The sequence below is a fragment of the Pygocentrus nattereri genome, chromosome 10, assembly GCF_015220715.1.
Source record: "Pygocentrus nattereri isolate fPygNat1 chromosome 10, fPygNat1.pri, whole genome shotgun sequence".
NCBI classification, from domain to species: Eukaryota; Metazoa; Chordata; class Actinopteri; order Characiformes; family Serrasalmidae; genus Pygocentrus; species Pygocentrus nattereri.
In genome coordinates, this window is record NC_051220.1 from 17,487,058 (window position 1) to 17,513,065 (window position 26,008).

Genomic DNA, 26,008 nt, shown 5'->3' on the forward strand with positions numbered 1-26,008 from the left:
GTCTGGTTAAAAGTCAAAAGTCTCTCTCTCTCTTTCTCTCTCTATCTCTTTGTCTTTCTCTCTCTCTCTTTCTCTCTCTCTCTCTTACTCTTTCTTTCTCTCTCTCTCTTGCTCTCTCTCTCCGTCTCTCTCTCTCTCTCTCTCTTACTCTTTCTCTCTGTCTCTCTATCTCTTAGTCTTTCTCTCTCTCTCTTACTCTTTCTTTCTCTCTCTCTCTGTCTCTCTTACTTTCTCTCTGTCTCTCTCTCTCTCTTACTCTTTCTCTCTCTCTCTCTCTATCTCTTAGTCTTTCTCTCTCTCTCCGTCTCTCTCTCTCTCTCTTTCTCTCTCTCTCTGTCGTCATCTGTTGTTCAAAATAAAAACAACCTCGTGCACGTGCTTCCTGCCCACACAGACCAAACACGGTAGTTAGTTCACTTGCACCGCTCCGCTCTCAGACACAGCGACACAGTCAGGTCGGTGATGGTGGCGAAAAGGGAGCCCATATCGAACACTTGCGTATACGGACTGACGCGTTCACAGTGCCTCTGCCTCAGTTTTTGTGGTATTTTAATATTTTCCAAAGTTAACAGCGGCATCACGACTCCAGCACTCCAGAGCTAGCTCTGCGCTAGTTAGTTAGCTGGCTAGCCAACCAACAGAGGTGAGTGGAAACAAAAGCTAGCTTTCACTCTGTCGTGTAACTTACTTACGTAGTATTTTGATGAGTAATGGTCAATAAAAGTAATATTAAGTAGCTATATTTGTTATCAATGGACCCCCCTCCCCTCCCTTAGCAAGCAGCTAGCGTGCTAACATCCAAACATCACATTGTAGCTCGTTGCCTTGTTTACGCTGTTTACTCTTCGGGCGGGTAGATTTACGAGTTTTAAACTTAAAGCCAAGAAAATGACTGACTTCATGCAGTCTCGCGTTTTTGACCCAGTAATAGGCTTTGGGCTTTCAGAAGAATATTTTTGATCAGAGTCAGGCATTTTAAAATACATTTCTGAATATACACACTTTAAATTATTAGGTACATCTAGGTAGCTGGCTTGTATTTGCGTTTACTGGCTGTTTTGTCACCACGTACCATATAGCTGCATTGTGTTGTCCTACAGTTACAGACTAGTGTGTTTCTTTGCGTAATTAGTTTGCCCTTCCCCGTTTATCAGTGGTCAGAGCTGGTGTAGTTTTGGTGGTGTATCATTCTCAGCACTGCAGTGACACTGGCATGGTAGTCACATGTTTGTGTGTGTGTAGGTGTGTATGCTAGATGACACACTGAGGTGTTGCTGGACTGAAAATAGTCTGCTGACCAAAAATATCCAGCCAGCAGTATACTGTGGGCAGTGTCCTGTGATCACTGAGGAGGCATTAGAGGGTGACTAACACAAATTGTGCAGACACAATTCTTCCTGTTAATGTTCGGGACTCAGTCTAGGCTAAAAATTTACTTGTATAGTCAAGCCTTCAGTAAATAGTCTTCCCTGTCAGATCTAGACCTGACAGAGTCTCTGCTGCTCTGTTAAGACTGTAATCTGTGATCAGTCACTCTTTACAGAACTGACTCTGTATTTTTCTTTACTTTCTTTGCTGAGTTGAACAGCTGCCCATCCTGTGCGTCTGATGCTGTCGCCTCTTCTGCCTTGATCGGGTGACATTGCTCACCAGCCTTCTGGACCGGCTTGACCACCACTGAGCTTCTTGCTGTACAACGCTGTGCAATCCTCACCCTCAGATGCTGCTGCTGTCGCTGTATAATCATAAGCTAATCTAATTAACCCCTGCCCCACCGGCTTTTCCCATTTTGTACTATAATACTTTATACTAACAATGTTTGTTATCTGGTGTCGACCAGAGGAGGATGAGCCTTCTGAGTCTCGGTTCCTCTCAAGGTTTCTTCCTCTTTTAAGGAGTTTTATCTTGCCACTGTCGTGCTCATGGGGGCTTGGACCTGGATTTCTCTTTTTCGTTCTGTAATATTGATTGTTCTATAAAGCAGCTTTGTGACAACACCTGTTGTAAAAAAAAGTGCTATGTAAATAAACTTTGCTTGCTTGCTTGCATGATTTAGTCTGATTTTAAACCTACAAGGTGTTCCATCAAGGTAAATGGGTCTGCTAGAGTGAACATACGTGGATACAGTACTTAAAACTCCAGCTCTACTAACATCTCCAACTCTACTAACATGCTACCACCACATCAGGGTCACTACAGTACTGAGAATGATGCATGATCCATTGTCCTATGAGAGTCCTGACCATTGATGAGTGGGGTAACTAACGACTAACAGATTATGCAGAGAAATCAACAGACTACAGTTTGCAATTGTAAAACTACAACATCCACCTGTACAGCTAATGGAGCTGATAAAAAGGATGAGAGTGTATAGACAAGGTAGGTGTACTGAATGAAACGGCCAGTGTGTGCATATATAGCAGTATATTTTGAGTAGTTAGCAAACTTTCTGTGGATTTTAATGAGCAAGCCAGTAAACTTCCTGTGGATTTTAAAGGGCAAGCTGACCTTGCACTACTCAACAGATGGCACTTTGTGATCCGCAGAACTCTTGACAGTGCTCTCCAACAGCATTAAGCTGGTTGATTTGAGGAATATGATCTTACAGTCAATGCAAACAGGTAATGCAACAATCTGCAGTTTTCATCTTTTCATAATACCCTATATGTGCAAATAAACATCCAGAATAGACAAGAGGTAGACTTTGTTTACTTTTTGCCATATAGCAGCACTTTTTTGCTTCATCATGCTGGTTCACTTTCACAAGAAGTGAAAAATGAGGTGACTTTGTGGAAGAGCAGAGTTCACACAGCTTTTAAAAAGTCATATGTTACTGTCATTTATATGGGATTGTGATCATGTGGCATCAGTGATGTTGTACAGCAGGTCATGTGTTTGTGGTCACTTTTTAACAAGCACAAGTAAAAATACTTTCTCTGTATTGTTCTGTTGCCCAGCAGTGTGAGACAGGAAAAGGAGAAGAGAGGAGAGCATGGCTCCTGTGGTTTATTTATTTTTTCTTTTCTGTGGCCTGATGCCTTTGGCGTTATGTGTGCCTTCTATTGGATCTCAGCCTGAGCAGGTGCACATATCTTATCCGGGTAAGAGCAGACTCTCAATTTGTTATTGGTCTTATGTTTCTTGAAGTTTCGGTGGTGTGCAAGCATATATGTAGGCTTGTACTCAACTGGATAACAAGCTGATTAGTCATTTTACAGTGTATGGAATGTTCAGCTCTCCTCTATGGAAAGATTATTTTCACTAGAATTATTCCTCTCATTGAGTTGCACAGTATTTTTCATATATATCATGCTATCTCAGCATCAAATGATATTTGATGACAGTATCTTTGGACTGTTTTGTTTTATTTATTTTTTATTTTTTTGTAACTATTACACCAACGTGAATCTCACGCAGTATTGTAAATGTTAAGCACATAGAAATCAGATTTTCAGAAAGGAACCTTACTTTTTACTTTTGTATGCAAACATTTGGGTGTCCCTGGTCATGTTATGTATGTTTTGTTGATTTTCAAGGTGAAAATAAGCACATTTAAATTTAACATATTTGGAAGAAAACAATCCTAAAATGTGGTCTGTGCAGAAGGTATAATTGTGTGTTAAAATGAGTGAATAAATAGAAGTTGTACACTAAAATTAGCTAACAAACGTCATCTTTACATTTGCTCCCTGTAGATGATCAACAGTAGAAAATTGATTTGACTGTGCTATTCAAAATTTAGCTGTATGTTTTCAACTGTTCTTTCAAAACAATCTGCAGTTATTGTTCAAAAATCTTTGACAATAAAAATAAAAGATATTGTTCAAATATCAAATGCAGAGCAGAGGCTTTTTATGGCCCAGCTGCAGTGCACGCAATAAAGCAAAAGGAGGACATACAAGATACTAAGAAGTCAAAAGCTCAAAGATTCTTTCTTTCACTCAGTTGTTTTACACAGATCTGCAGATGGTACTTCTTGCATGTTATGATGTTAATTAATTTAGCATTTGTTAGGTATTTGCAGACACCGTTATACAGAGCCGGTAATAAAGCATTCCATCAGTAGATGGCACAATAACACAAGCACTTCAAAGTGCTGCTAAAAACCATAACCTATGGGCTTTACCAAGCTTGTTCTACTGCAACTGTAAACTTACAAACACAAGCACAGAAACAAGCTCTCAGCAGGACCCGCTGGTCAAAAGTTTGGGTACATGTACCGGAAACCAGCGTTTGGATTATTATCTGTGCTTTAAACTGTGTTGTCTAAATCACTGCATACCATATGTGTTTTTTATATAAACACAAAGAAAATCATTTTGTTGAATTGTGTGCAAAAAAAATGAATAAATTAAAATGAAATGTTTACATAAATACTCCCTGAAAGTAAGTAGATTTGAGTCAGATTTTCTTGATTTTGAAATGCCAAAAAAAGGCAGACAGATAAATAATAGTGATATTCACATATTGTCCCTACGGCAATATATAGTCTGCTATACGTAAAACTGCCTGTTTGTGATTGTCTAGTAGTATTGCTTTTTTTTAAACACTGATTGTGTCAATTTTTTCTTTCTCTTGCATTTTTTTCTGTCATGCAGTGTCAGTTGATTTAAGAAGAAATGAGAATGTTGTTGATTTCAATTGTTTGTGAACCTGAAAAGGAAAGTCTGCTTTTATCTGTTGGAAAAAAATGTCTTGTTTAGTTACTAAGCTGCTTCAACCTTGGTCAGCTTATAAGTATTTTGGATGTGATGTTTCTTCCCCCCACAGGTGTAAGAGGTTCAATGGTGATCACCTGGACAACGTTCAACGAGACAGACAGTATGGTGGAGTACAATCTATGGGGCGGAAAGCTTTTTACTCAGACCGCTAAGGGAAACTCTGCTGTGTTTGTTGATGAAGGGCCAGAGATGAGGAAAATGTACATTCACAGAGTCACCCTGTCAGACCTGAGATCTGGGGCTACATATGGTAAGCATACCTTCAACCACAGTAGTGACATGGACCACATTTCAGTCAGTGAAAATACTGTTTATGTCTCACTTGAGCAAGTGTCAAAATATGTCGGATTAGGCGGATGATCTTAAAAAGGGTTGTTTACGAAGGGAACTAAAAAAAGCAGGTAGGGAAGTAATCAGTGCTGGACAGTAACTAAGTAAATGTAATTCGTTACTATACTTTGTAGTTTTTTCGTGTATCTGTACTTAAGTATTTCCATTTTGGGCGACTTTTTACTTTCACTCCACTACATTTCAAAGTCTAATATCTGACTTTTTACTCCACTACATTTTGAGAAATCTGTTGTTCCTTTTGGTTTTTGTGTGTATAAAAACGTAACATGTCAAAACAAAAGAAGTGCAAAGCAAGAACACCAATCAGGGCACAGCGGTCACTTTGTTATGAGCTTGTTTTGACCTGTTGGTCATACCAACCCAGTGCAGCACACGGTTCAACGTCAGTGCTGCAGCGTAAAAATTTGGGAGCACATATGTCCACCTAAATGATGGAACTAACCTAACGTTGTGTAAATTGACCACAATATAGAAATATGTCCACATATGCAGTTGTGACTTTTTTTTCTGAATTCATACAAACACTTTCATTTTATAGTAAATTAGTTTCGGTTAGTTTATGTTTATGAACAGAGACCTACAGATTAATACAGTAAAGGAAAACTTATTTGTGATCCTGAGTTTAAAGCAAGTTTTTATTAAACTTGTAACTAATTTACAAAGTAATCTTAAACTGAAACTTTGCTTGTTTGTAAAAAGTGATTTTAGAGCCACTCGGTTCTCCTTGATGGAAACTGTTTACCTTCAGTGTTTTGTGCTTATGATCATTTTAATAGACATCAGCGTCACTAATTAATGACATTCTGTTAAAAGACTGGTTGACCAAGAGAGACGCTGGAGTATTTTCACCTGAAATGAGTTCAAGAAGCGAGTCTTGTTACAAAAATGATAACAGGACATTAGAATCATAATTAATCTTTTAGTACTTTTACTTTTGATGCTTATGTACATTTGAAGCCAAATACTTGTACTTTTACTCAAGTTGAGGTCTAAAGTAAGGACTTACATTTACTGGAGTAACATTTTACCATGGGTATCTCTACTTTAACTCAATGATTTGTGATTTGTGTACTTCGTCCACCTCTGGAAATAATTTTTATATCCATTATAAAAGGCTTATGTTAACAGTTTCTTACAGTTCAATGAACTAATGAATTAGACATTTTCTGAGCACTCATGCACATTTTCTAAGCTGCTTCTCCCTCAGGGTTGCGAGGGGGTGCTGGAGCCTATCATTGGGTGGAAGGCAGGAAACACCCTGGGCAGGTATTTTCTGAGCATATTATTGTAATTTTATATGCATGTGTGTTTGTCTTACAGTCTATCACTGTGGCAGTGAGGCCGGCTGGAGTGATCTTTTCTTCTTTACTGCTCTAAATGAGAGCACAAGTTTTAGCCCAAAATTTGCTTTGTTTGGCGATATGGGCAATGAGAACCCCCAGTCACTTGCCCGACTGCAGAAAGAGACCCAGGCTGGGATGTATGACGTTATCCTGCACATTGGTAAGACTTGTAGCAGTGAAATTACTTTCATCAGAAAAAAAACGTAAAAAAAATATATAAGGGGGAGTAGCGCACAAACTCACCCAGGGGAAATGTAATATGAATGTTTTAAGTAGTTAAACAGGTTCAAGTAGAACATGCTTTTAGTCACATTCTTGTATCCCCATTGCAGTATCATCTGAAAATTCTGACAGCATTCAGATATTTCTTAAGATTTTGCTTATTGACTGTTTTGTATCATACGAGTAACTTTTTTTTCTCTAATGTACATTTTTTTTCTCATTACTAAGTTAAGCATTCTCATCTATTTCATTTGAATCACCTTCTGTGTGGTTGTTTTATTGCACCTTTTTGAGGTATGTAGAAAGCTCACAGTGACAGCTAGCCAGGCTAAAATACAGCCTCCATATGGTGGGATTAGCTTAACACAGTGTTACAACTAAGTTCCCCAAGGGATGGAATGAGAGAAGTTCCACAGAAATTCAAGCAATCAAGTTTTTATGCACACCTTATCAGAAATGTAATAAAATAAATGTCAGATTTATGATGCTGATATATGCAGTTCATTTTGTGATAAAGAATAAATTTGCCATGTTAAACACAGTCATATTCATTATATGTTTATTGTATATAGGCTGCAAAGCTCTAGAATGCTTCTGGCCCAAGCAATACAGAGCTGTATTTCAGTACAGAGCTGTAATACAGTCGTGTTTTTCATTAATTTACCAGATTTTTTGGCAAATGTGACAACTAACCCCTCTGTCTGTTACAGTTAACCTGCCCATGTGGTTAGTTTTAACGTTTGCATTCACTCTGCTTTCAGCTGAATTGTTTACAGATGGTAGATCCTGGAAACAAAGCTTTCAGTTGTAGCAGAGTTTTGTGGGTTATTGAATAAAACATGTTAATCTTGATCACAAACATTTAAAATGATTAAGCAAAATGTGTTAGGCTGTACTCTGCTCTCTCCTACTGGCAGTCAAAAAGAATAGTTGAAACATTGTTTTAAACTGAACGATTGCTCATTCAAATACATGCAAATAAAGGGAGAAAATCTAATTCTTTTGCTTTTCCTCCATCGTGTGAACATTTATTAAACATTAGTGTGTAACATGCATTGCAGCAACTTCTACCAGAGTATTTCTGTTCACTCACTTGAAATGTGCTCACAATAACGGGCCAAATTCCATCAGCGCAATATAGCGCCCTCTGCTGACTTCTAAACTGTCAGGCAGTCTAGCAGACTGTTGTTGGTAGTGAGGTCAAATTATGTGCGAAGCATGTGCTGATTAGTTACATTACCTGAACTGCCGTACATCACAAGCCTGCAACATCTTTGATCTGTCACCACACAACCTCACTACATGAATCATTTTTATCTTTAAAAGGAAGAGTTTACAAGGGTTTTCAAGATTTCTGGAAGTGTAGCCCGTATGTGATGAAACGAGCGATCCATTTTCCACGCTAGAGCTGAGTTTGTTTGTTAATGAACATCTGTTAATCACAGTTATAAACTTTTTGTTCTGTGTTTGATTTGTAGGGGACTTTGCGTACGATATGCATGAGGTAAAGTTGCTATTTTTTTTATTTGTTTTCATGAATTCTGCTGTAATGTTTGCCTCTTGCTTTGTTTACATGTCAGATTAGATTTGTTCCCTTATTATTTCCCTAAAAAGTCTTTTTGAGGTGGCTCACATAGTTCAGCTCTGTGCAAACTGGTAGCTTGTCTGAGCAAACAAACCCAGTCAGAATTACCAAAGGCACATGATGCTCATTTTAATGGTCAGATTGTGTGGTAACAGTTAAAGCCCGATTACAATAATAATAATTCATTTGGACGGTCCGCAGTAGATGCTTTGGAGATATTCAGTTTATTTATTAACTGTCAACTAAATAGCTGTTAAATGCAACTGAACTTGAAGTTGCATGTAAAAGATTCTGTTAAATCTGTCCCCTAACCTAATTGTTGTTTATAATCAACTATCACCAACAGGTTTGTTATAAGTATCTGTAGATCATCTATAGGGGACCAAAAAGTGTGACCTCTTAATCATCTTAAAATCTTAGATCTAGTCTAAATTTAAACTCTTACTGAGTCACTGATGCTCAATTTGAAATGCATGTGCATCAATAATTGTTGCATGAGATAAGCAGCAGGTGGTGTTTTGTTAAATGTTGTCCTTATGCTGTACAAACACTAGCAATATCAGGCTAACAAATGCATTAATTTAAACACATTTACACAAGAAAATAATGACCTAATATCTGATGAAATAACACAGCGGCAAGATTACGCATGTTAGCTAGCACTAAAGCTGCAATGCTAGCACACTAATAGCATGTATAGTGAGAGCTTCAGAACATGTGGTTTTGTTTGTACTTTTACACCCTGAAGTGAAAATGTACATTTTATTGTACTCCACACACAATTTTGGGTAAGTGTGGACATTTGTGAGTAGAATTCATCTTCAAGTTAGATAGATGTGTTACTTGTTATTATGAGAGTGATCTACTTACTTAAATCTGTCTTTATGGATTTATTCACAACATTGTAGTAGACACACTGTGTCTTAGTTATCAAATGAGTTAACAAAGAATATTGATGATGATGGTGGTGATGATAGTTATTATTCAAAATTATGATAGAAAAAGTATGTGACAAATGCTGTGTAGCTGATGGCAGTCCAGCAAAACTAGGCTTGCCTAGTCTTGTATACTTGTATTAGTGTAAAATGTAGATATTTGTAATTGAAGGATTGTTGGATATGTTTAACAGGCTAGCCTGATTTAAATGTTATTTAGAAGCTATGTTTAGGCTAGCTGTCACTGAGAAATGTTGCCTAGAATCACTGCTAGTGGAGCTAGAAAGCACTGCTTGACATGCGCCAAGCCACCATCAATGTGTTCCAAGTAATTTATTATCATCAAAAGTGATGATGCCATGTTGGCCAGTAAAAAATAGGTCATGAACCCTTGTCCTAAACAAAAATGTAGTGTGATCACACATGCTTTTTTCATGCAACTAATATCCAGATAGTCCATTCTCCAAATAAGATATGCCGTGTTGCTAACCTTCATGTGATGAGATGCCTTTTTCCCTTTAAGGGAATAAAGTTGCCCTGGTCATGATCAGAAAACCGCAAAGGTCTAAACACCGCAGTACATCCAGTTCTGTGAACAGCACCATTCCACCACTCCCCAGATGTTCTAACTAGAAAAACAGAACAGGAGCTGTCAGAAAACTCGTTAAGGGCCCTAAAACTCTGCAGCTCACCATAGTTTGTGCTGTTTTTATCCCACAATTGCCCTCATTATATTTGTCAGGATGGCTGGTTCAGATTTCATCAAGGCACTTTTTTCCCCTTTTTTCTATAATGATAGGGCATCTGGATAAGTTGCTTGGAAAATTGATTTAGCTTAATGGCAGCCCTAGCTTTTAGGGCCTTCTCTCTTGACTGCACTTAACTTGCTTTCTGTCATTACTGAGGTTTCTCTGTCAGGCTTGCCGACAGTTTGGTCTTTGCCATTCCCCTTAAGAAAAAGAGCATTAGCCAAATTTATGGCTTATACTACTATCATTAATGAGTGTAGCAGCATTTAGACTGTCAGACTTCCTTAACACAGATTATAGTATTTAGTGAATTTCAAGACGTTATGGATCCACTGTTTTATTTTCTTTGCCATATTGTAAGTAATGTGTTCACTCGTAGTGTAGTCTCTTGGTACTGTTTTATGTTATGTGTGTCTGTGTAAGTGTGTCTTTACGTCTGTTCCTGTGTGTTTCAGGACAATGGCAGAATTGGGGATGAGTTCATGAAACAGATTGAATCTATTGCTGCCTATGTGCCTTATATGACCTGCCCTGGTAATCATGAGTGGGCCTAGTGAGTATTATAGACAATCTTTTGTTGTTGATGCAGATCTAAGCAGGATGTGCAGATGTGATTGAGTTTTTGAAGACAATTTTTGCTATTACCAGTTATTTTCATTGACTGACTTTGAAACCCTTCAGCATTTGAAAGATGTAGCGCTAACTATCCCATGCCCTTTTGTTGCATTCACTGACCTCAGTAGAGGTTATAGAGGGGGGAAATATGATGTACACTCTTACAAAAGATGCCACAAAGGGTCCTAAGAGTGGTGCTATAGAAGAGTGGTCACAAACTCTGGTCTTGGCATATACTTTCCTGTGAACTGCAGTTTGAGTTTTACCACATTTGCTCCAGCTAATTAACTTCCAAAGTCCTTGATTGACTGGATAAGATGTATTGGTGTAGGTATGGGGATCATGCAGCATGTTGTATGCAGGCTGGAGCTGAAGTCAGCAGGAATTAAGTAGACCTGGGGTAGACCTTAAGTAGACTCCAAGAGGAGTGGGGGTTGTGCTGAAGAACTATATTTGGTTTCATAAAAAACCATGCTTGAAAAAGAGATTTGTGAGTGTGAAGAGTCTTTTAAAGGGTCCATATCCTAAATTGTTTTGTATTTTATTTCCTCCCTAAGGTCTCCTTACAACTTTTCTTTGGTTTACGTTCCCAAGCAGTCCTAATTCATTTTTAGATGCCCATTTCCAAATTTACTTGATCCCTTAGGATTAAACAGGCTGTTTATGGTATGTTCACATCATGGCAAATAGGTTTTGAATGCATCTTGTCAATTCACTTTTCACAGAGTGAAACTTTAGTTTGAATGGGTGGTGCTAAACTGCTGTAGGCTAAATAGGTGGATATGACAGTGCATTCTTTTTGTGACTTCACAAAAACAATGAATTGAACATGAGCTGTTTTCACAGACTTATTTACATATATGGACTGAGGAGTTTACATATTTTTACATATTATGTCAAACATGTTTATTGAAAAAAGTGACAAGATTTCAGTTTTTTGTTATATGGGCCCTTTAAGACGTTAAAGAACCTTTTGTCTAGACACTAGACAAGGGGCAGTCATGAGCCTGAGGTTAGGGATCTGGCCCTGTGACCGGAAGGTTGCCGGTTCGATCCCCAGAGCCGACAGTCCATGACTGAGGTGTCCTTGAGCAAGACACCTAACCCCCAACTGCTCCCCGGGCGCCGTGGATAGGGCTGCCCACTGCTCCGGGCAAGTGTGCTCACTGCCCCCTAGTGTGTGTGTTCACTAGTGTGTATGTGGTGTTTCACTTCACGGATGGGTTAAATGCAGAGGTGGAATTTCCCCAGTTGTGGGATCAAAAAAGTATCACTTACTTACTTACTTTACACAGTGTAATGCACCTCCATGCCAATATAAGACTCATTACATTATGTGGAGGTTCTTTAAACTTTTAAAAGGTTTTTCACTCTCACCCTGTTTACAAAAACAGTCTTTAAAGAACCATCCACTGGAAGGTGTTTTATTGAAATCCAATGGTTTTTCTATGGCAGTGCAAAAGAAGCCTTTTTGGCACTTTTTTGTGAGGCATCAGGATAAATTATACCTGACGAATATTATAAATCATAATGAAACGTTTTCAATAACATATATAGTGAAATCATAGTTTCTATTCTTGATGCAGTCTAGTTTTATGTTGAAAAGTCTGTGTTGTGATAGTGTTATTTATTTTAATTTAATGAGGAAGTGTGAGGACAGATGATTCGTCAACTATTAGTTAAAAATCAGGCTTTTTGGTCCCCAAAGAAAATCTTTGGTCTGGGACAGCACTGCATTTACCATATAGTTAATACAGTCAAGAAGGTATTTTTATTCAAGTTTTCTGTCATTAATCTCAAGAGAGAAAACTCTCAGGGCTTTTGCGTTGATGTGATGACATGGCCTCTGAAATACTTTTTCTTTGGATAAACAGTTAGTCTAGTGTCTAGACAATATCTTTTTTAGATCTGGCCCAATTCTCCCCATCCTCTATTTTAGCTGCATTCCTGTCCTCTCATCTCCCAATTGGTCTGTCATTAAAACAGTTTTTGGCAGAGCTTAAATGTGTATTTCATAAACATACAAGAAATTGTCGGCCTAAACTCTGACTTTCTCATGGACTGCTGCTACTGTCTGGAGGGAGAGGAGAGGAAAAACATCTTAGTCAGTGGAGATTCAGAACATTATCAGGAAGATTTGCTTTGCTTTTGACTACAATTATGAATCATTTTGAGATCATGGCTAAATAAACTAAATAAAGAGTTGCTCACAATATAACCGGTGTGAATAGACGCTATGGGAGTTGGTTAGTTTCATTCCATTTCAACACCAAGAGCGCAATGGCAATAACTGGAGCTGAACACAGTAGCTCTTCTTTTTCGTCTTCTTCTTCTTCTTCTTCTTCAATTTAAAATTTTATGTATTTTTTTTGGGGGGGGGGGGGGGGGTGTCTTTGAACTCTCTTAGGATGCTGTGATGTTTTTCTGCTGTCTATAGTGTGCCAAAGAATCCTAACTTACGATCCGGGTAATCAGCAATAAGTGCAACATTACATTTACATCAATGGAAAATTTAAGCTTAATTTCTCTTTCTCTTTTGTGAAACCACCAGAACAGTTGAATTTACAAACGTTCATAAATATCTACTATTAATAACAAGACAACTGCTTTTCACCTCTCGTGTAAGATCCAGAGCCTGTTTGGCCTGGCACGGAACCAATGATCAAATCAGTTTTTATTCGAATTTGCCAACTGTAATGCTAATGTAGCTACTGCGGTAGCTAATGTGACAGCATGCAAGTTCACTTCCTAGGACAGCTGGGTTATTAAAATGCAGGTTTACTGCCAGTGGCTGCACTAGCAAAAGAATCAGATGATGATGACCGACAAAAATTAATTAGAGAGATATAAAATATAGAATTCATGTAGTTGCATAATTTTGAGAAACATGTGATGTTCTTACAGGCATGTCATCAGTTTCCACAGCAAGCAGACAGAAGTATTCACCACTAATATAGTATGATGATCTTTTATGATCCCAGTTAGAAATACGCAGGGATGATTAACCCTTGCCTGATAAAGATCAGTCAGTGGGATCAAAAGATAAAAGTCCTTCATCTGCTTGACAATATTTTGAAAAGTGAGAATAACTCCACATCATTCCTTGGTTTGATTTTTAAAAATTGTCATGGCAAAAAAAAAATGCATCACAGTTTTTGGTACTGAAGGATGCTTGTAATGCTGTTGTGAGGCTATGATGCTTGTGATGCTATACTTCTGGCATGTTTCTATAATTCTGGCCACAAATTCTTAATTTTGGTTACAAGATTCATTGGGTTGGTGGCCCAAGGGGCCAGAACAAATTTGTATCTGTCTACCTCCGGGTTGGGATGTGGGAACATCTATTGGACATCTGCTGTGCTGCAAGGGGGAAGCATACAGGCCCACCTCTCCTTTAGCTGTCCTTTCACAATGCTTCTCCATTTGAATCTGTTTAATGTACTCTTGTTCAGCAGATTTTGGCTTAAGGTCTACAAATGGTGCATCTCTATTCCTCAGCAAAAGCATTTTTGTGCTTTTGTTTGTGGACAAAGCTGCAGATGTTCATGCAGTGCTCATTTTATTTTATTGTTCTTGACTATATACTGACTTGATCTAGGGTTCTTAGTTGAAAACGTATTTCCTTTCTGACCTTGTCCCCTGTACCTTTGGCCACTGACCTGAACACTCTTGTCAATTACTATAACCAGACACTTGTCTCCCTAACCCCTCAATGGCTGAAATCAATTAGTCTGTCCATAATTTTGAACTTTCTAAGGTCTTTTTTTCTTTGGTGTTTGCATTGGTGTTTGCAACTCTTACAGCCATATCTCAGAGAGAGAAAACTGCTGCTCATTTTTATGACCAAAATAAAATTTTGGCAAAAATAAATAGTATCTCTGCATCATTCCTAGAAAGTCGTTTATATTTTAGATTTAAGTCCAACTAAAATATTCAACAAGCAGGTTGGCATGTGTTTGGCTAGGCCAGGAGCATACCTCTGACTGATTGAAAGAGCAGATACTGGGTGTTTATCACACACTCAAAGGTGTTTGGAGAGGTCAGTTGACATACCAGCAATATATTATTCTCCCTCTTTTTTCCAGCAACTTCTCACACTACAGGAGCCGCTTCACCATGCCAGGACAGACAGAGAATCTGTGGTACAGGTAGGAGCTTCGGTTACCAACTCACTCCTTCTGTCCATCAGCTGCCTGTTTATGTCCAGAACAAATGTTCTCCTCCAAAAGTTACATAAGACTGAGTGTTGTCTCCAAACCAAATACCAAAGACCTGACAAACCAACGCAGTCACGCTCTACCTCAAGCTCTGCCTCATCTCCACCATGCATGAGAGGAAGACAACAGAAAAGTGTCTGTTCTGCGGTAATGGATTTTAGACTGCAAAGTAGTAAGATGATCTGCTGCCAGACTGCAGGCCTAAAGTCACGTCTTCCTGTTTAGAGCAAGCGAGCACCTCTGAGGTCTCGTCCATCACGTGTGCTGGTCAGCCGGCCACTGTGGTATGAAAGGAATGGAAGTGTCAAATCAGTCTCCACCAGCGTTCCATTTAGTCTAAAGGATTACAAAATCCTTCCTGGGAAGAGTATTTGAAAACTTTTCATTTTAATTGCTATCATTCCATACACGAGTCGAACGTAAGCATCTTTGCTCTGAATATTACACTGACTAAACCTGATTTCTTGTGGACTGCCAGGAGCATCAGACATTTGTTTATTTCTTGGTGGGTACAGTGCTATCTTTGATCTGCTCAGTCCAAACAGATTTTGGAGTAGATGCAGATTTTTGAATCTTTGGTCCTTGTTATTCATTTTCATTTTCCATTTTAGTTAAAACATAATAGCCTGTCCAGCTTTGTGTTTGGCTTCAGCTACATTCTGGCAAGGCTCTGACTCTTTCAGATGGCTCTGATCAAAAGTCCTCATGCGATAAAGTTATGTAACTGATTGAAATGCAAGAGCCAGTAAAATCAGTCTCAACAATAGTTACATCTTTTTTCTGCTAACTGATGTGCAGCATTAGAGCTTCTGAGACCATTCAGCCTTAAATACTATGACCCTCCTTAATACCAAGAAATAATCTACCTGCACAAATATCTTGTTTGAAGCATATTAAGCACATTTATCATATTCCAAGCAAAATCAGTGAATTATATTCTACCTCTCAATTCAAGCTTCTTAGCTTCACTAAGCCTTATACTTTTTGCTCTTGGGAGACTGGAAAGATTGCTGAGGTTTAGCTTTAATGACATAGGAGCAGACATTTCCAGCTGTTCTCTGGAACAGCTTTTCCTGGATAATCACTTGTAAAAAAAAATGGAGATAGTTATAGCTATAGTAACAATGTGCTTGTTTGTTTTAAGGCATTTATGCTCCCTGCTGCATTTTGGAAATAGTTAAACGTGTTTATGTATGCATGTCTGTCTGTAGCTGGAACATAGGGTCAGCACACGTCATCTCCTTCTCTACTGAGGTCTACTTCTACCTTGATTATGGCTTGGATCTCCTCTTCAAACAGTACAAGTGGCTAAAGAGTGACCTGGAGGTATATATTTACATCAGAACACAGAGATTTGGTCACATTTTAGTTCATTCATTATAAAATGTTTAAGTTGTGATATTGTTGCATTTTAGTTTAAGGTTCATGTATATATAAAATTACATATACTGTATGTTAGACATCTAATTGCCCAAATATAAATCACAGTACTTCTGTGTGTTTGAGCAGGAAGCAAACAAACCAGAGAACAGAGCAGTACGACCCTGGATCATCACCATGGCACACAGACCCATGTACTGTTCTGATGATGATAATGATGACTGCACAAAGTTTGAGAGTTATGTAAGGATCTTTTCGAGTCTCAAGGCTGGATGTTTGGAGGGCTTATTTGATTGTTTTAATGATTGCCTGAATGCATATTTCCCCTATGTATTGTCATGAGGAACGAGCCACAATTCACACTTTTAAATCAGACGTGGCCTTAAATCATGTGAAATTTGTCTGTGGGCTATTCGTTTATCAAGGGTATCAGTCTAGTGTGTCAATAGTAGGTAGTAATAGTAAAGGAGGCCTTTGTGCTGTTTTTTTCCAGGATGTTACAAAAAAGAAGTCACGGTAAACTAGTCCCAGATACTCAGCATTCTAATCATGTACAGTACTGTGCATAAATCAGAGACTGCCCTTCAATGATTTAGTTTCCTGTCACAACAGCTATAAATTAGTTCTTCATTTTTTAGACATTTGTAGAAAGATTAGAAGTAAGGTAATCCACTTGCATAAGGAAAGGGAAAGTTAAAATTGTTAAATGAAAAAATCAAGCTGTGCTCTTGCTTCCGATTTGAAAAAAATCCCCAGGTCTTTCTGTTTATTCTTCCACTGTGAGAACACAACACACCACTATGGGTTTAAAAGGATGTGTAGCTGTCAAGAAGCCGGTGGCAAGGAAAAGAAATAGACAAAGAAAATTTGCAGATCAAAAGAGAAGCTGCTGGTGTTCTCACAACAATGCCGCCCCAGAGTCCAGACCTCAAGATCCATTGAATGCTTTTAGAATTACTAGGATCCTAGAAGCAGAAAATGCAACCATAAAGCTAAAATTTGGAGGTGTGCAAAAATATCCCTGTTTATTTTTGTGACAGTAAGTCTCCTGAAAAGAATGGAAGCTGTGATAACAGCAAAAAGGATGGATACATTAAATGCTTAAAAAAAGATATTCTATTTAGTTGTTGAGGCCTCTGAGTAATTTTCATTTAAATATATTTCCTGCACGTAATATCTGTTTTGACTAGAAATTAAATAAATGAAGGCTGGTCAGTAGGTGTAGTATTGTAGATGATTCGGTTCTGTCATCTTTGTTGCAACCAGTATTTCATCCAAAGCCTGACAGGATTCATGGGTTAGAGAGGAAAGGAAAGGGGTCTGTAAGGGCAGAAGGTTTGCTGCTTTGGTGCCAGACTTTGCTCCTTGTTGCCCACACTGGTCTAATTAAATCATAAATCCACGCTCTTATTACCTGTCCTTATTACTGCGTAATAGTGATTGCATGCCTCCTAAATTCACAATTGGAAAAAGATGCCCCAAGAACTTAAACCTTTTCTAATTATGCTCCAATGTCTCAGCAGCTTTTGCTAGTGTTTTTAAAGGGGTGTTCATAACCTGACGTAACTCTGTAAACTGGCGATATATTGGACTTGGGGGAAGTGCTCAGTCATACAGCATCTCAGGAGGCCTTCCTGTATTTCGTAAGGGAAGTCCATTGGAATGATTTGCACTGGGCACCATTTGTGCATGTTTAATGGTTTTTGAAAGTGACGGTTTGGTCCTAATCCGACCTGATGTCCTTCGCTAAGTGGAATATACACGCAGCTGTTATAAATTAGAGTTGCTGTGCCTCTCTTTAACCGGTTCGGCATACTCATAAGTATGATCTGGAAATATGTATGTCTTGTGTTTCTGATCATCATTGACTGTCAACAATTTAATTACAGTGTTTATAACCTCCCAATCACTAATCACTTTGTTTTTCAGGTACGACTTGGCCGCAATGACACAAAGCCACCAGCACCAGGCCTGGAGGACCTGTTCTATCAGCACGGTATCCCTTTAATGACACTAGATACTGATTGTCACAACAAGCTACACATGTACCTAATAAGAACCAAATTTATTTGTCCTTCTCCTGAAGTATTAGAATAAATTATTGCAACAACTCAGTATAGGAGACATTATCTTGCCCTTAAAGTGCTCTTATTACTCCCTAACAATCCAGGAGTTGATAATCAACTGGATGTCCATAACTCCATTACTAATCAATAACTAGGGTGAACAAAGCTTAGGTGTCATTTTTATGTTTTGTTAAGCTTTATCAAGCCAAGTTACCAAAGCTGGTAACTAACTTTATAAAGCTTATAACTACTAATTAACCTGTTGTCCATTATTAATGTATTAAGTAACTAGGAATTCAGCCCTTTTATTTGTGTATTATACATCACCACCATAACCATATTGTTGGGCCAATATGGAATGAACTCTATAATGAATGTGCCCTTGTAAAGCTCTTATTAGGCTTCAACTAATTAACTTGCTGATCATTGCAAAATGCAGAGGGGGTCACTTTTGTGATTTACTTGTAATTGGTAGGTTTCACTCGAGGTATTGATTAAAAAAGAAGAAAACACCAAATTAGTGTTTTGATTAAATTAAATGAAATCTCTATAAGGCTTCTACACATTTAAAGGTGTGCAAGATTAGCCTTAAACCCCAAAGACATTCAGCGAGTGTTACTGAAGCAGCCCTTTGGTTTTGGCCACAGTAAGTAGTATCTCAAATCTCACTAGCCCTCTATGAATATCAACCTAAGTGTTTATTTACAGTCGAAGGCAACCCTATCTTGCCAAGCTGGCAGCTAGAGAAATCTCTCTCAGCATTTACCACAACGACCTCAAATGGTTTGGATCTCTTAGTGGAAGTTCCACAGAAATACTGTAATGTGTTTTGCAGTATTGGGGTAAAGCCTCATGGCCCTAATGGATGTGATTAGGTTTGAGTACCAGGTATGAGTACAGTTTGTTTCTCACATGTTTAGCGAAATGTGATTCTCGTCTAAATAATTTGGATGGGTTGCACTGATTATGTGTATATATTGTTGCAGGTGTAGATCTGGAGCTTTGGGCACATGAGCATACATATGAAAGGCTTTGGCCTGTGTATGGTTATAAGGTCAGTATTTGGAATTCAGAACATCAGTCTGAAGCCATTTTTATTTGATAATGAGCAAGTTGTGTCATTAACTAATACATGTATAAAGAATGCCATTATTAGACAATGACTACATAAAAGACTAGAACTTGTATAAACATCATGTAATAAATAATCTGTGCTTTGTTGGTTTGCTTGCTCATCATAGGTGTATAATGGGAGTACTGATGAGCCATATGTGAACCCCAAAGCACCTGTACATATAATCACCGGCTCAGCTGTGAGTAAGTTCTGTTTTTCAGTAAAAGGAGTGATTTCTTAAGGCAAAAGTATTTGAATTATTTATTCTATACTCAAATAAAACTCAAAAATCAATGCATGTGTTTTCCAAAAAGTATATGTAATGACTATATAAGTGAGTGACTATAAGGACAAAGTTTAATAAAATTAAATCGATAGCAAAATATCATAGTCTGAAAGCTGTAGAGTACTTTAATAAAAACTTGACTATAATAATTGAGTTATTGAGGTAGCCTCTACTTTCAGGCACTCTAGTGGCCATTCTGTTGGCAGAATTCAAATAATTTCTAATATTTTTTTGTATATTTAAATATTTTTCTGCTAGTGAGCAACAGGAGGTGTAAGGGAAAGGATGAGAACCTCTGCTGTGAAAAAGACATGCATAACAATATCAGCCGGTATCGTGCTGGGTGCCACGCAATTACTTTCTACATGAGATTTTAGCACATCTGCCAAAAATTGCAATCAATGATGAACACTATATTTCCAAAAGTATTTACTCAACCATCCAAATCATTGAATACAGGTGTTCCAAACACTTCCATGGTCACAAGTGTAAAAAAACAAGCACCTAGGCCTGCAGACTGCTTCTACAAACATTAGTGAAAGAATGGGTTGCTCTCAGGAGCTCAGTGAATTCCAGCATGGTACTGTGATAGGATCCCACCTGTGCAAGTCCAGTCATGAAATTTCCTCACTGCTAAATATTCCACAGTCAACTGTCAGTGGCATTATAACAAATTGGATGTGATTGGGAATGACAGCAACTCCGCCACGAAGTGGTAGGCCACGTAAAATGACAGAGTGGGATCAGCGGATGCTGAGGCACATAACGTGCAGAGGTTGCCAAACTTTCTGCAGAGTCAGTTGCTACAGACATCCAAACTTCATGTGGCCTTCAGATTAGCTCAAGAACAGTGTATAGAGAGGTTCAAGGAATGGGTTTCCATGGTTGAGCAGCTGCATCCAAACCTTAGATCACTGAGCGCAACGCAAAGCGTAGAATGTAGTGGTGTAAAGCGCTGCCACTGGACTCTAGTCTGGCAATCCATTGGACGAGTCTGAGTTTTGCATTTGCCAGGAGAATGGTACTTGTCTGACTGCATTTTACCAAGTGTAAAGTTTGGTGGAGGGGGGATTATGGTGTGGGGTTGTTTTTCAGAAATTGGGCTTAGCACCTTAGTTCCAGTGAAAGGAAATCTTCATGCTTCAGCAGACCAAGAGATTTTGGACAGTCACTCCCAACTTTGTGGGAACAGTTTGGGGACGGTCCTGTTCCAACATGATTGCGCACCAGTGCACAAAGCAAGGTCCATAAAGACGATGAGCGAGTTTGGTGTGGAACAACTTGACCTGACCTCAACCCGATAGAACACCTGTGAGATGAATTAGAGCGGAGACTGCGAGCCAGGCCTTCTCATCCAACATCAGTCTGACCTCACAAATGCACTTCTGGAAGAATGGTCAAAAATTCCCATAAACACACTTCTAACCCTTATGGAAAGCCTTCCCAGAACAGTTGAAACTGTTATAGCTGCAAAGGGTGGGGCAACATCATATTAAACCCTATAGATTAAGAATGGCAATATTGTGTATATCACATCACGTCACAATGATGTATATCCTCATCAGCACCGATAGGTAAAAGATGGAGTCATGCAATTTAAACTTTGACCATCATATACGCGTTCACTGGCAATGCTTTAACGCAGTCACAGAATGCTTTTCTGGTTCTCTTTAGTCATAAAAAATTATATAAAATACATCTGTAGTCTATATTAAATAAAAAGGCCTATTTCTCAGTAAGCTCCTTGAGTTGATCTCAACAACAATAACAGACTGATTAAAATAGATTGCAGAATAGAATAGCTAGCTTTGCCCCTCACAGGTCCAAGTATAAAGGGAGTATAATTTCAGCAGATGTTAAAATAGCTTTGCCAAAATTCTGCTGCTCCTGATAAAATCCTCCCTGTTGAACTTTACATATCGCTGGTGTTGGCACAAAACCTTGTACAAAATGGTAACTTTTAAAGAAGAAGAAAAAAAAACACACTTTACCTTTTAATGTAAGTCAATGGAACTAGAGTTTTTTCCTAGTAATTTTGGGTCATTTCTTTTGGTCCATTCCTCATGAAATTTACACACAATGTAAAGAACAACAGGCATTTTCAAATGATATCAAAAACTGAAAAACAACAAAAATGGAGATAGAAGGTTTTGTTCCGACAGCAGCGATATGCTTTATATGGGATAACCTACACACCAAGACAAGTCAGCAGAAATAATTTGATTTGAATCTTGCACCCTAGAGATATAGGGGAGGTTAATTTCAGCAGGTTTTAAATACTACCATGCCTCTGTAAAACCTGCTGGTATTTCAACCAAATAAATCTTAAAAAGTACTGGTATTTTTATCACAGCAGCCAACTTCTCTTTATACAATACAGTGTACTGTATTATACTTAGTATAACATAATTATACCTATACTCATAGTTCATTAAGCAGTTCAGATTTGTCCTAGCTCAGTAATTTGGGTTAGTTTGTTCAATATGACATTTCCAAAAACTCATTAAAAGAGAAATGGAAGTCACATTGTCCAACAGTGATGAGAAAAAGTAAAACTGCCATGTCATATTGTCAGAGGTGAACTTAGTTATAGTAGACCAGATTTGAGAATTAAGCTGTGTTTAAAGTGTTCTCATAATACAATTTATGCAACTCTTTTTTTTTTTAATTCTTATTTTTAATAATCTTTTTTTTTTTTAATTCTATTTTTTAATTCTTATTTTGTTTTATGTTTATAATGTTTATACTGTTTCCCGTTTCTATTACTGAGTGCCTTACATCTATTACTCTGCTGCTGTAATATTGTGAATTTCCCCACTGTGGGACTAATACAGGACTATCTTATCTTATCTTATACTGATCATTATGGCTGAAAGGCATTCAATCCCCTAAGTGCTGTGCCGTCTTTATTTCATTAAAGAAAAACTTCAAGATAAACTGTCATTAATATATATAAACCACTGAAGTGGCGAGCGATCTGTAGTATCCATGTGTCGACCACAAAATCTGCTCCTCAAGCGTGTGTTCTTGCTGCTGTTGTGCAAAAGTGAAGCAGCACTGACAGGTAAGCAGAAATTTTCGGTGGCGCTTTTGATTTTACAGTGGATTTTTAGTCTTAGTCTTAGGAGTGCATTTTGAAGGAGCTGTTGGCCGTTCATGCTAAGAACATCACAGCCTATTTAACAGGGCATTCATGGCAAATGTGCATGTGTGCATCCCAGTAAAAGACTGTTTAAGGGGCTCCTGAGTGGCGCAGCAATCTAAGCATTGGCCGCATCATCAGGAGATCGCGAGTTCGATCCGTAGTGATGCTAGAGCCATCCAAGGCCGGGAGTCCAAGAGAGCACAGTTGCTCGAAAAAATGCAGCAGCTGGATTCGCAGGTCTCGGAGGAAGTCAGTGCTAGCCTTCACCCTCCTAGTCTTGTTAGTATTGTGTGATTGGGGGAGTCCTAACTAGTGGGTGGAATTTGAGATGACTAATTTGGGAAGAAAATAAAAAAAAAAGGGAAGAAAAAAAAAAAGTTTAAGGACTGCAGGTCTGAATGTCACAAAGTCTGACCCTTAGCAGTAAATGTCTGCTGGCCATGGAAATGCATTAGTGTGTGAAAATGCTGTACTAGCTACATTTAAAAGTCTTTACTCAAATCATTCAATTTGCTGAGACAAATGTTTTTTCTCCCCCTCTCTCTCTCTCTCTCTCTCTCTCTCTCAGGGGTGTCGAGAAAAGCATGATGGCTTTATCCCCAAGCCTCGGGACTGGAGTGCCTTCAGATCCACTGATTATGGTTACACACGTATGCACTTGATCAACTCGACACACATCTACCTGGAACAGGTGTCAGATGATCAGGTAAAAATCACTCAGTCAGTGAAGTGGAACTGTGCAAAGTTGAAATTGTCTAATTTGTTTCAAACATTTATGTTGAAATATTTTAAATATTATCAACTTTGTTCTCTAAGTGCTTTCAGTGTTTACAAGAAATGCATTAAATTCATGACTACAGGACTGCTTAAGAAGCTATTTAATTGGAAAAAAAATGTTTCTGTCCTCAGTCTGGCAAAGTAATAGACAGCTTCACGTTGGTGAAGGATGTTCATGGGCCAGAGGCTTGGCTTTGAAGACTCCATGGTTCTGGGAATGTCTCCTCAACCATCACACTTTTTCTCAGGGTATTGCACTTTCAAAGCTCATCTCAGGTGAGCTGCGCATTAAGCTTTAATTAATCATACGAACAAGCAAATACTTTGTGTTTTATGAAAATCAAATAGAACCTGTTGAGGTGCAGAAAAAGGGGAAAAGTCAAGAATAACCTCAGAAAAACTAAGCATGGCAGTCACTCAGCAACAGCTAATCGCTACACACGCCACAAAACATCTTCGATTTCAGCTTTCACTGTGACACTAGTCACTCAACTTTGTGTTCTCAGATATTCTTTGAACGGGTATAATTTTAGCATAAGTTTGCTGGATCCAATCCTGTGCTGTGATGTGTGGTACGTTTGGTCTGCTAACGTAGCTCTCATTAGCGTAGCCAAAAGTCTACAGTCCCAAAAACCACAGAAGTTTTGATTCTGGCTTTCTGTCATTCCAGCACCAGTCACTCAATTTTTACTCTCAAACATTATTTTTGTCATACTAAACTTGTTTTAGCAGAGCAGCAGTTTGTCAGAATCAAGCCTGTACTGTGGTGTGTGGTACAGTCATGGTCTGTAGTCACTAAGTTAGCATTATGTTAGCCTGTTTGGCTACAGATCCAAACACCAGGTTTAATTTTGAGCAGGTTTAATTTTGCTTTTCTGTCCCTTCAACACCAGTTGCTCAACAGTTGCTTGACTTTACTCCCTCAGATTTGAACTTCATCATCATCTGAACTTGTGTCCATGCTTTCGTTCAGACATGTTGTTTGGTGGTTAAGCTACTGCTTATCAGTTCCTCTCTCCTAGTTAGCAGCAGTATTTAAGATTTATCAATTGTTAGATAGATGGCTTGAAATTTGTTGGAATAATTATTGCCAAACATAATTCTCAGTTATTTGGGACCTTGTGAGTGAACTAAAGTTTTTAATTATTTTCAGTTTTGAAATGCTTGCTTTTACTGCCTCCCACCTCCGTCCTTAGTAATACTGTGTACTGCCCTCCACCCTCAGTAATGCTTTATACCACAATAATGTTTGGAGGTGTACTTTTTGTTGAAAATGGGCACTTCCTAAAACACAAGGGCCTTCAGCAGAGTCAGGATATTGTTTGTTTTAAGTAAAAAAATGTAAATGTAAATAAGTCATACAAAGTATAATAAGATGAAAATCCTTTTTAAACATTAGTAACTTGAGCTTCTCTTTTTGCATTTTTATGTATTTTTTTTATTGTAATAATTTTAATGTATAACAAATTGTAAATGGTTACACTCAACAGGGAAACTATGTACTGTATGCAATCTGTATGATCTCTGAAACTCTTCAGATCTTTTGAACACGCTACTTTTAACTTTCAACTATGGAAGTGCAATAAATCCTCCTTTTTCAGTGTCTATGCAAATGATGGACAGTCTTCTTTCTCTCACAGTAGTCAATGTCTCTGTAATACTTGCTTTGAGCCAAAGCTTGCATTGCCTACGCCAAATGTCAGGCTTTTACTTGGCCGGTAGAAGATAACTGATATGCTTTCACTAATTCTGCCCCATGGGCCCAAAATGTGCCTGGCAACTAAAGCCCCCTTTTTTGGCTTTGATAGGCAGCCAGCTCACAAAGTATGTTACGTAACATAGGCATAGTTTTGGTCAGTTCAGAACTGCAAAATAAGCCAGCACAGCGCTCACAGAAGCACCCAAATGCTTGACTGAATCACATTGTGGCAAAATTCATTTTAACTATGTACTAATTGAGTAGCTAACTTTTTCTTGATCCACACTAAACAGAACAGGGCTGATGTGCCGACAGGTATGAGTCATTATTAGGGATGTGTTTTTTTTAATTATGCTCTGCAGTAAAGTCACATTGTTGTATTTAATAAAATTTTTAAATAAAACTACATGTATTAATGAAATATACATATGATGTCCCAAATGTCCCTTTCATACCAATAATTTGTCTTTTTTAACGTCTTAATTTTGGAGAAACTTTCAGAACAGTGCTTGATATAAAGAAACAGAGGTCTTCAGTAATTTTTAGATTTTTTTTTTTTTTTACAGTCCTAATGTGCATTTTGTTTTTCCCTTAAATTTTCTTTTGAAGTCCAGGTGTTGTAACTCTGACTATTGAGAGCAAAAGTTGCTGATAAAACATTAAAACAGCTCAACACACATAATATTAAGCATGTGATAGTCAGTGAAATCCTACTTTTAAACAGCAGAATGTCTTCAGTTTAAGGGTACTTAGTTCTATATATTGTGTGAACCATATAGGGAACACAGCCGGTTATATAAACG

The 26,008-nt window shown here is 38.1% G+C and overlaps 2 protein-coding genes across 12 annotated transcripts in view; one reads left to right on the forward strand and one right to left on the reverse strand.

The window, feature by feature from the left end:
* LOC108430661 (KATNB1-like protein 1) overlaps positions 1-26,008 on the reverse strand; it is a 71,254-nt gene that overhangs the window by 4,976 nt on the left and 40,270 nt on the right. The window contains exon 1 of one of the 3 annotated variants that reach the window (XM_037541887.1): positions 9,648-9,700. The exons of the other annotated variants lie outside the window; for them this stretch is intronic. The gene's annotated coding sequence lies outside the window, so the exon portion shown is untranslated. Of the gene's footprint in view, positions 1-9,647; positions 9,701-26,008 lie in introns of those variants that run through there. 3 annotated transcript variants of the gene reach the window in all.
* Positions 367-25,119, forward strand: acp7 (acid phosphatase 7, tartrate resistant (putative)). Of its 9 annotated transcripts, none has more exons than XM_017703277.2 (15): positions 367-643; positions 2,547-2,621; positions 2,958-3,101; positions 4,771-4,971; positions 6,393-6,575; positions 8,116-8,141; positions 10,362-10,459; positions 14,607-14,669; positions 15,950-16,064; positions 16,248-16,361; positions 18,048-18,114; positions 19,171-19,238; positions 19,426-19,497; positions 23,298-23,435; positions 23,639-25,119. In XM_017703277.2, the coding sequence occupies exons 3-15, from the start codon at positions 2,993-2,995 to the stop codon at positions 23,702-23,704; spliced, it is 1,320 nt and encodes a 439-aa protein (XP_017558766.1). In that variant the 5' UTR covers positions 367-643; positions 2,547-2,621; positions 2,958-2,992; the 3' UTR covers positions 23,705-25,119. The 9 variants fall into 9 exon arrangements, 8 of the variants coding, with proteins under 8 accessions (XP_017558766.1, XP_017558769.1, XP_017558765.1 ...); XM_017703280.2 differs by having other exon boundaries at positions 2,961-3,101; XR_005130804.1 differs by lacking the exon at positions 367-643 and adding an exon at positions 1,589-2,379 and having other exon boundaries at positions 19,426-19,501.

Coding starts and splice junctions, on each gene's coding strand:
- acp7 (XM_017703277.2), top strand. CDS start 2,993: ATGGCTCCTGTGGTTTATTTATTTTTTCTTTTCTGTGGCCTGATGCCT. Junction 6,576..8,115: donor TGACGTTATCCTGCACATTG/GTAAGACTTGTA, acceptor TTTGATTTGTAG/GGGACTTTGCGTACGATATG. Junction 16,362..18,047: donor GCACAAAGTTTGAGAGTTAT/GTAAGGATCTTT, acceptor TTTGTTTTTCAG/GTACGACTTGGCCGCAATGA.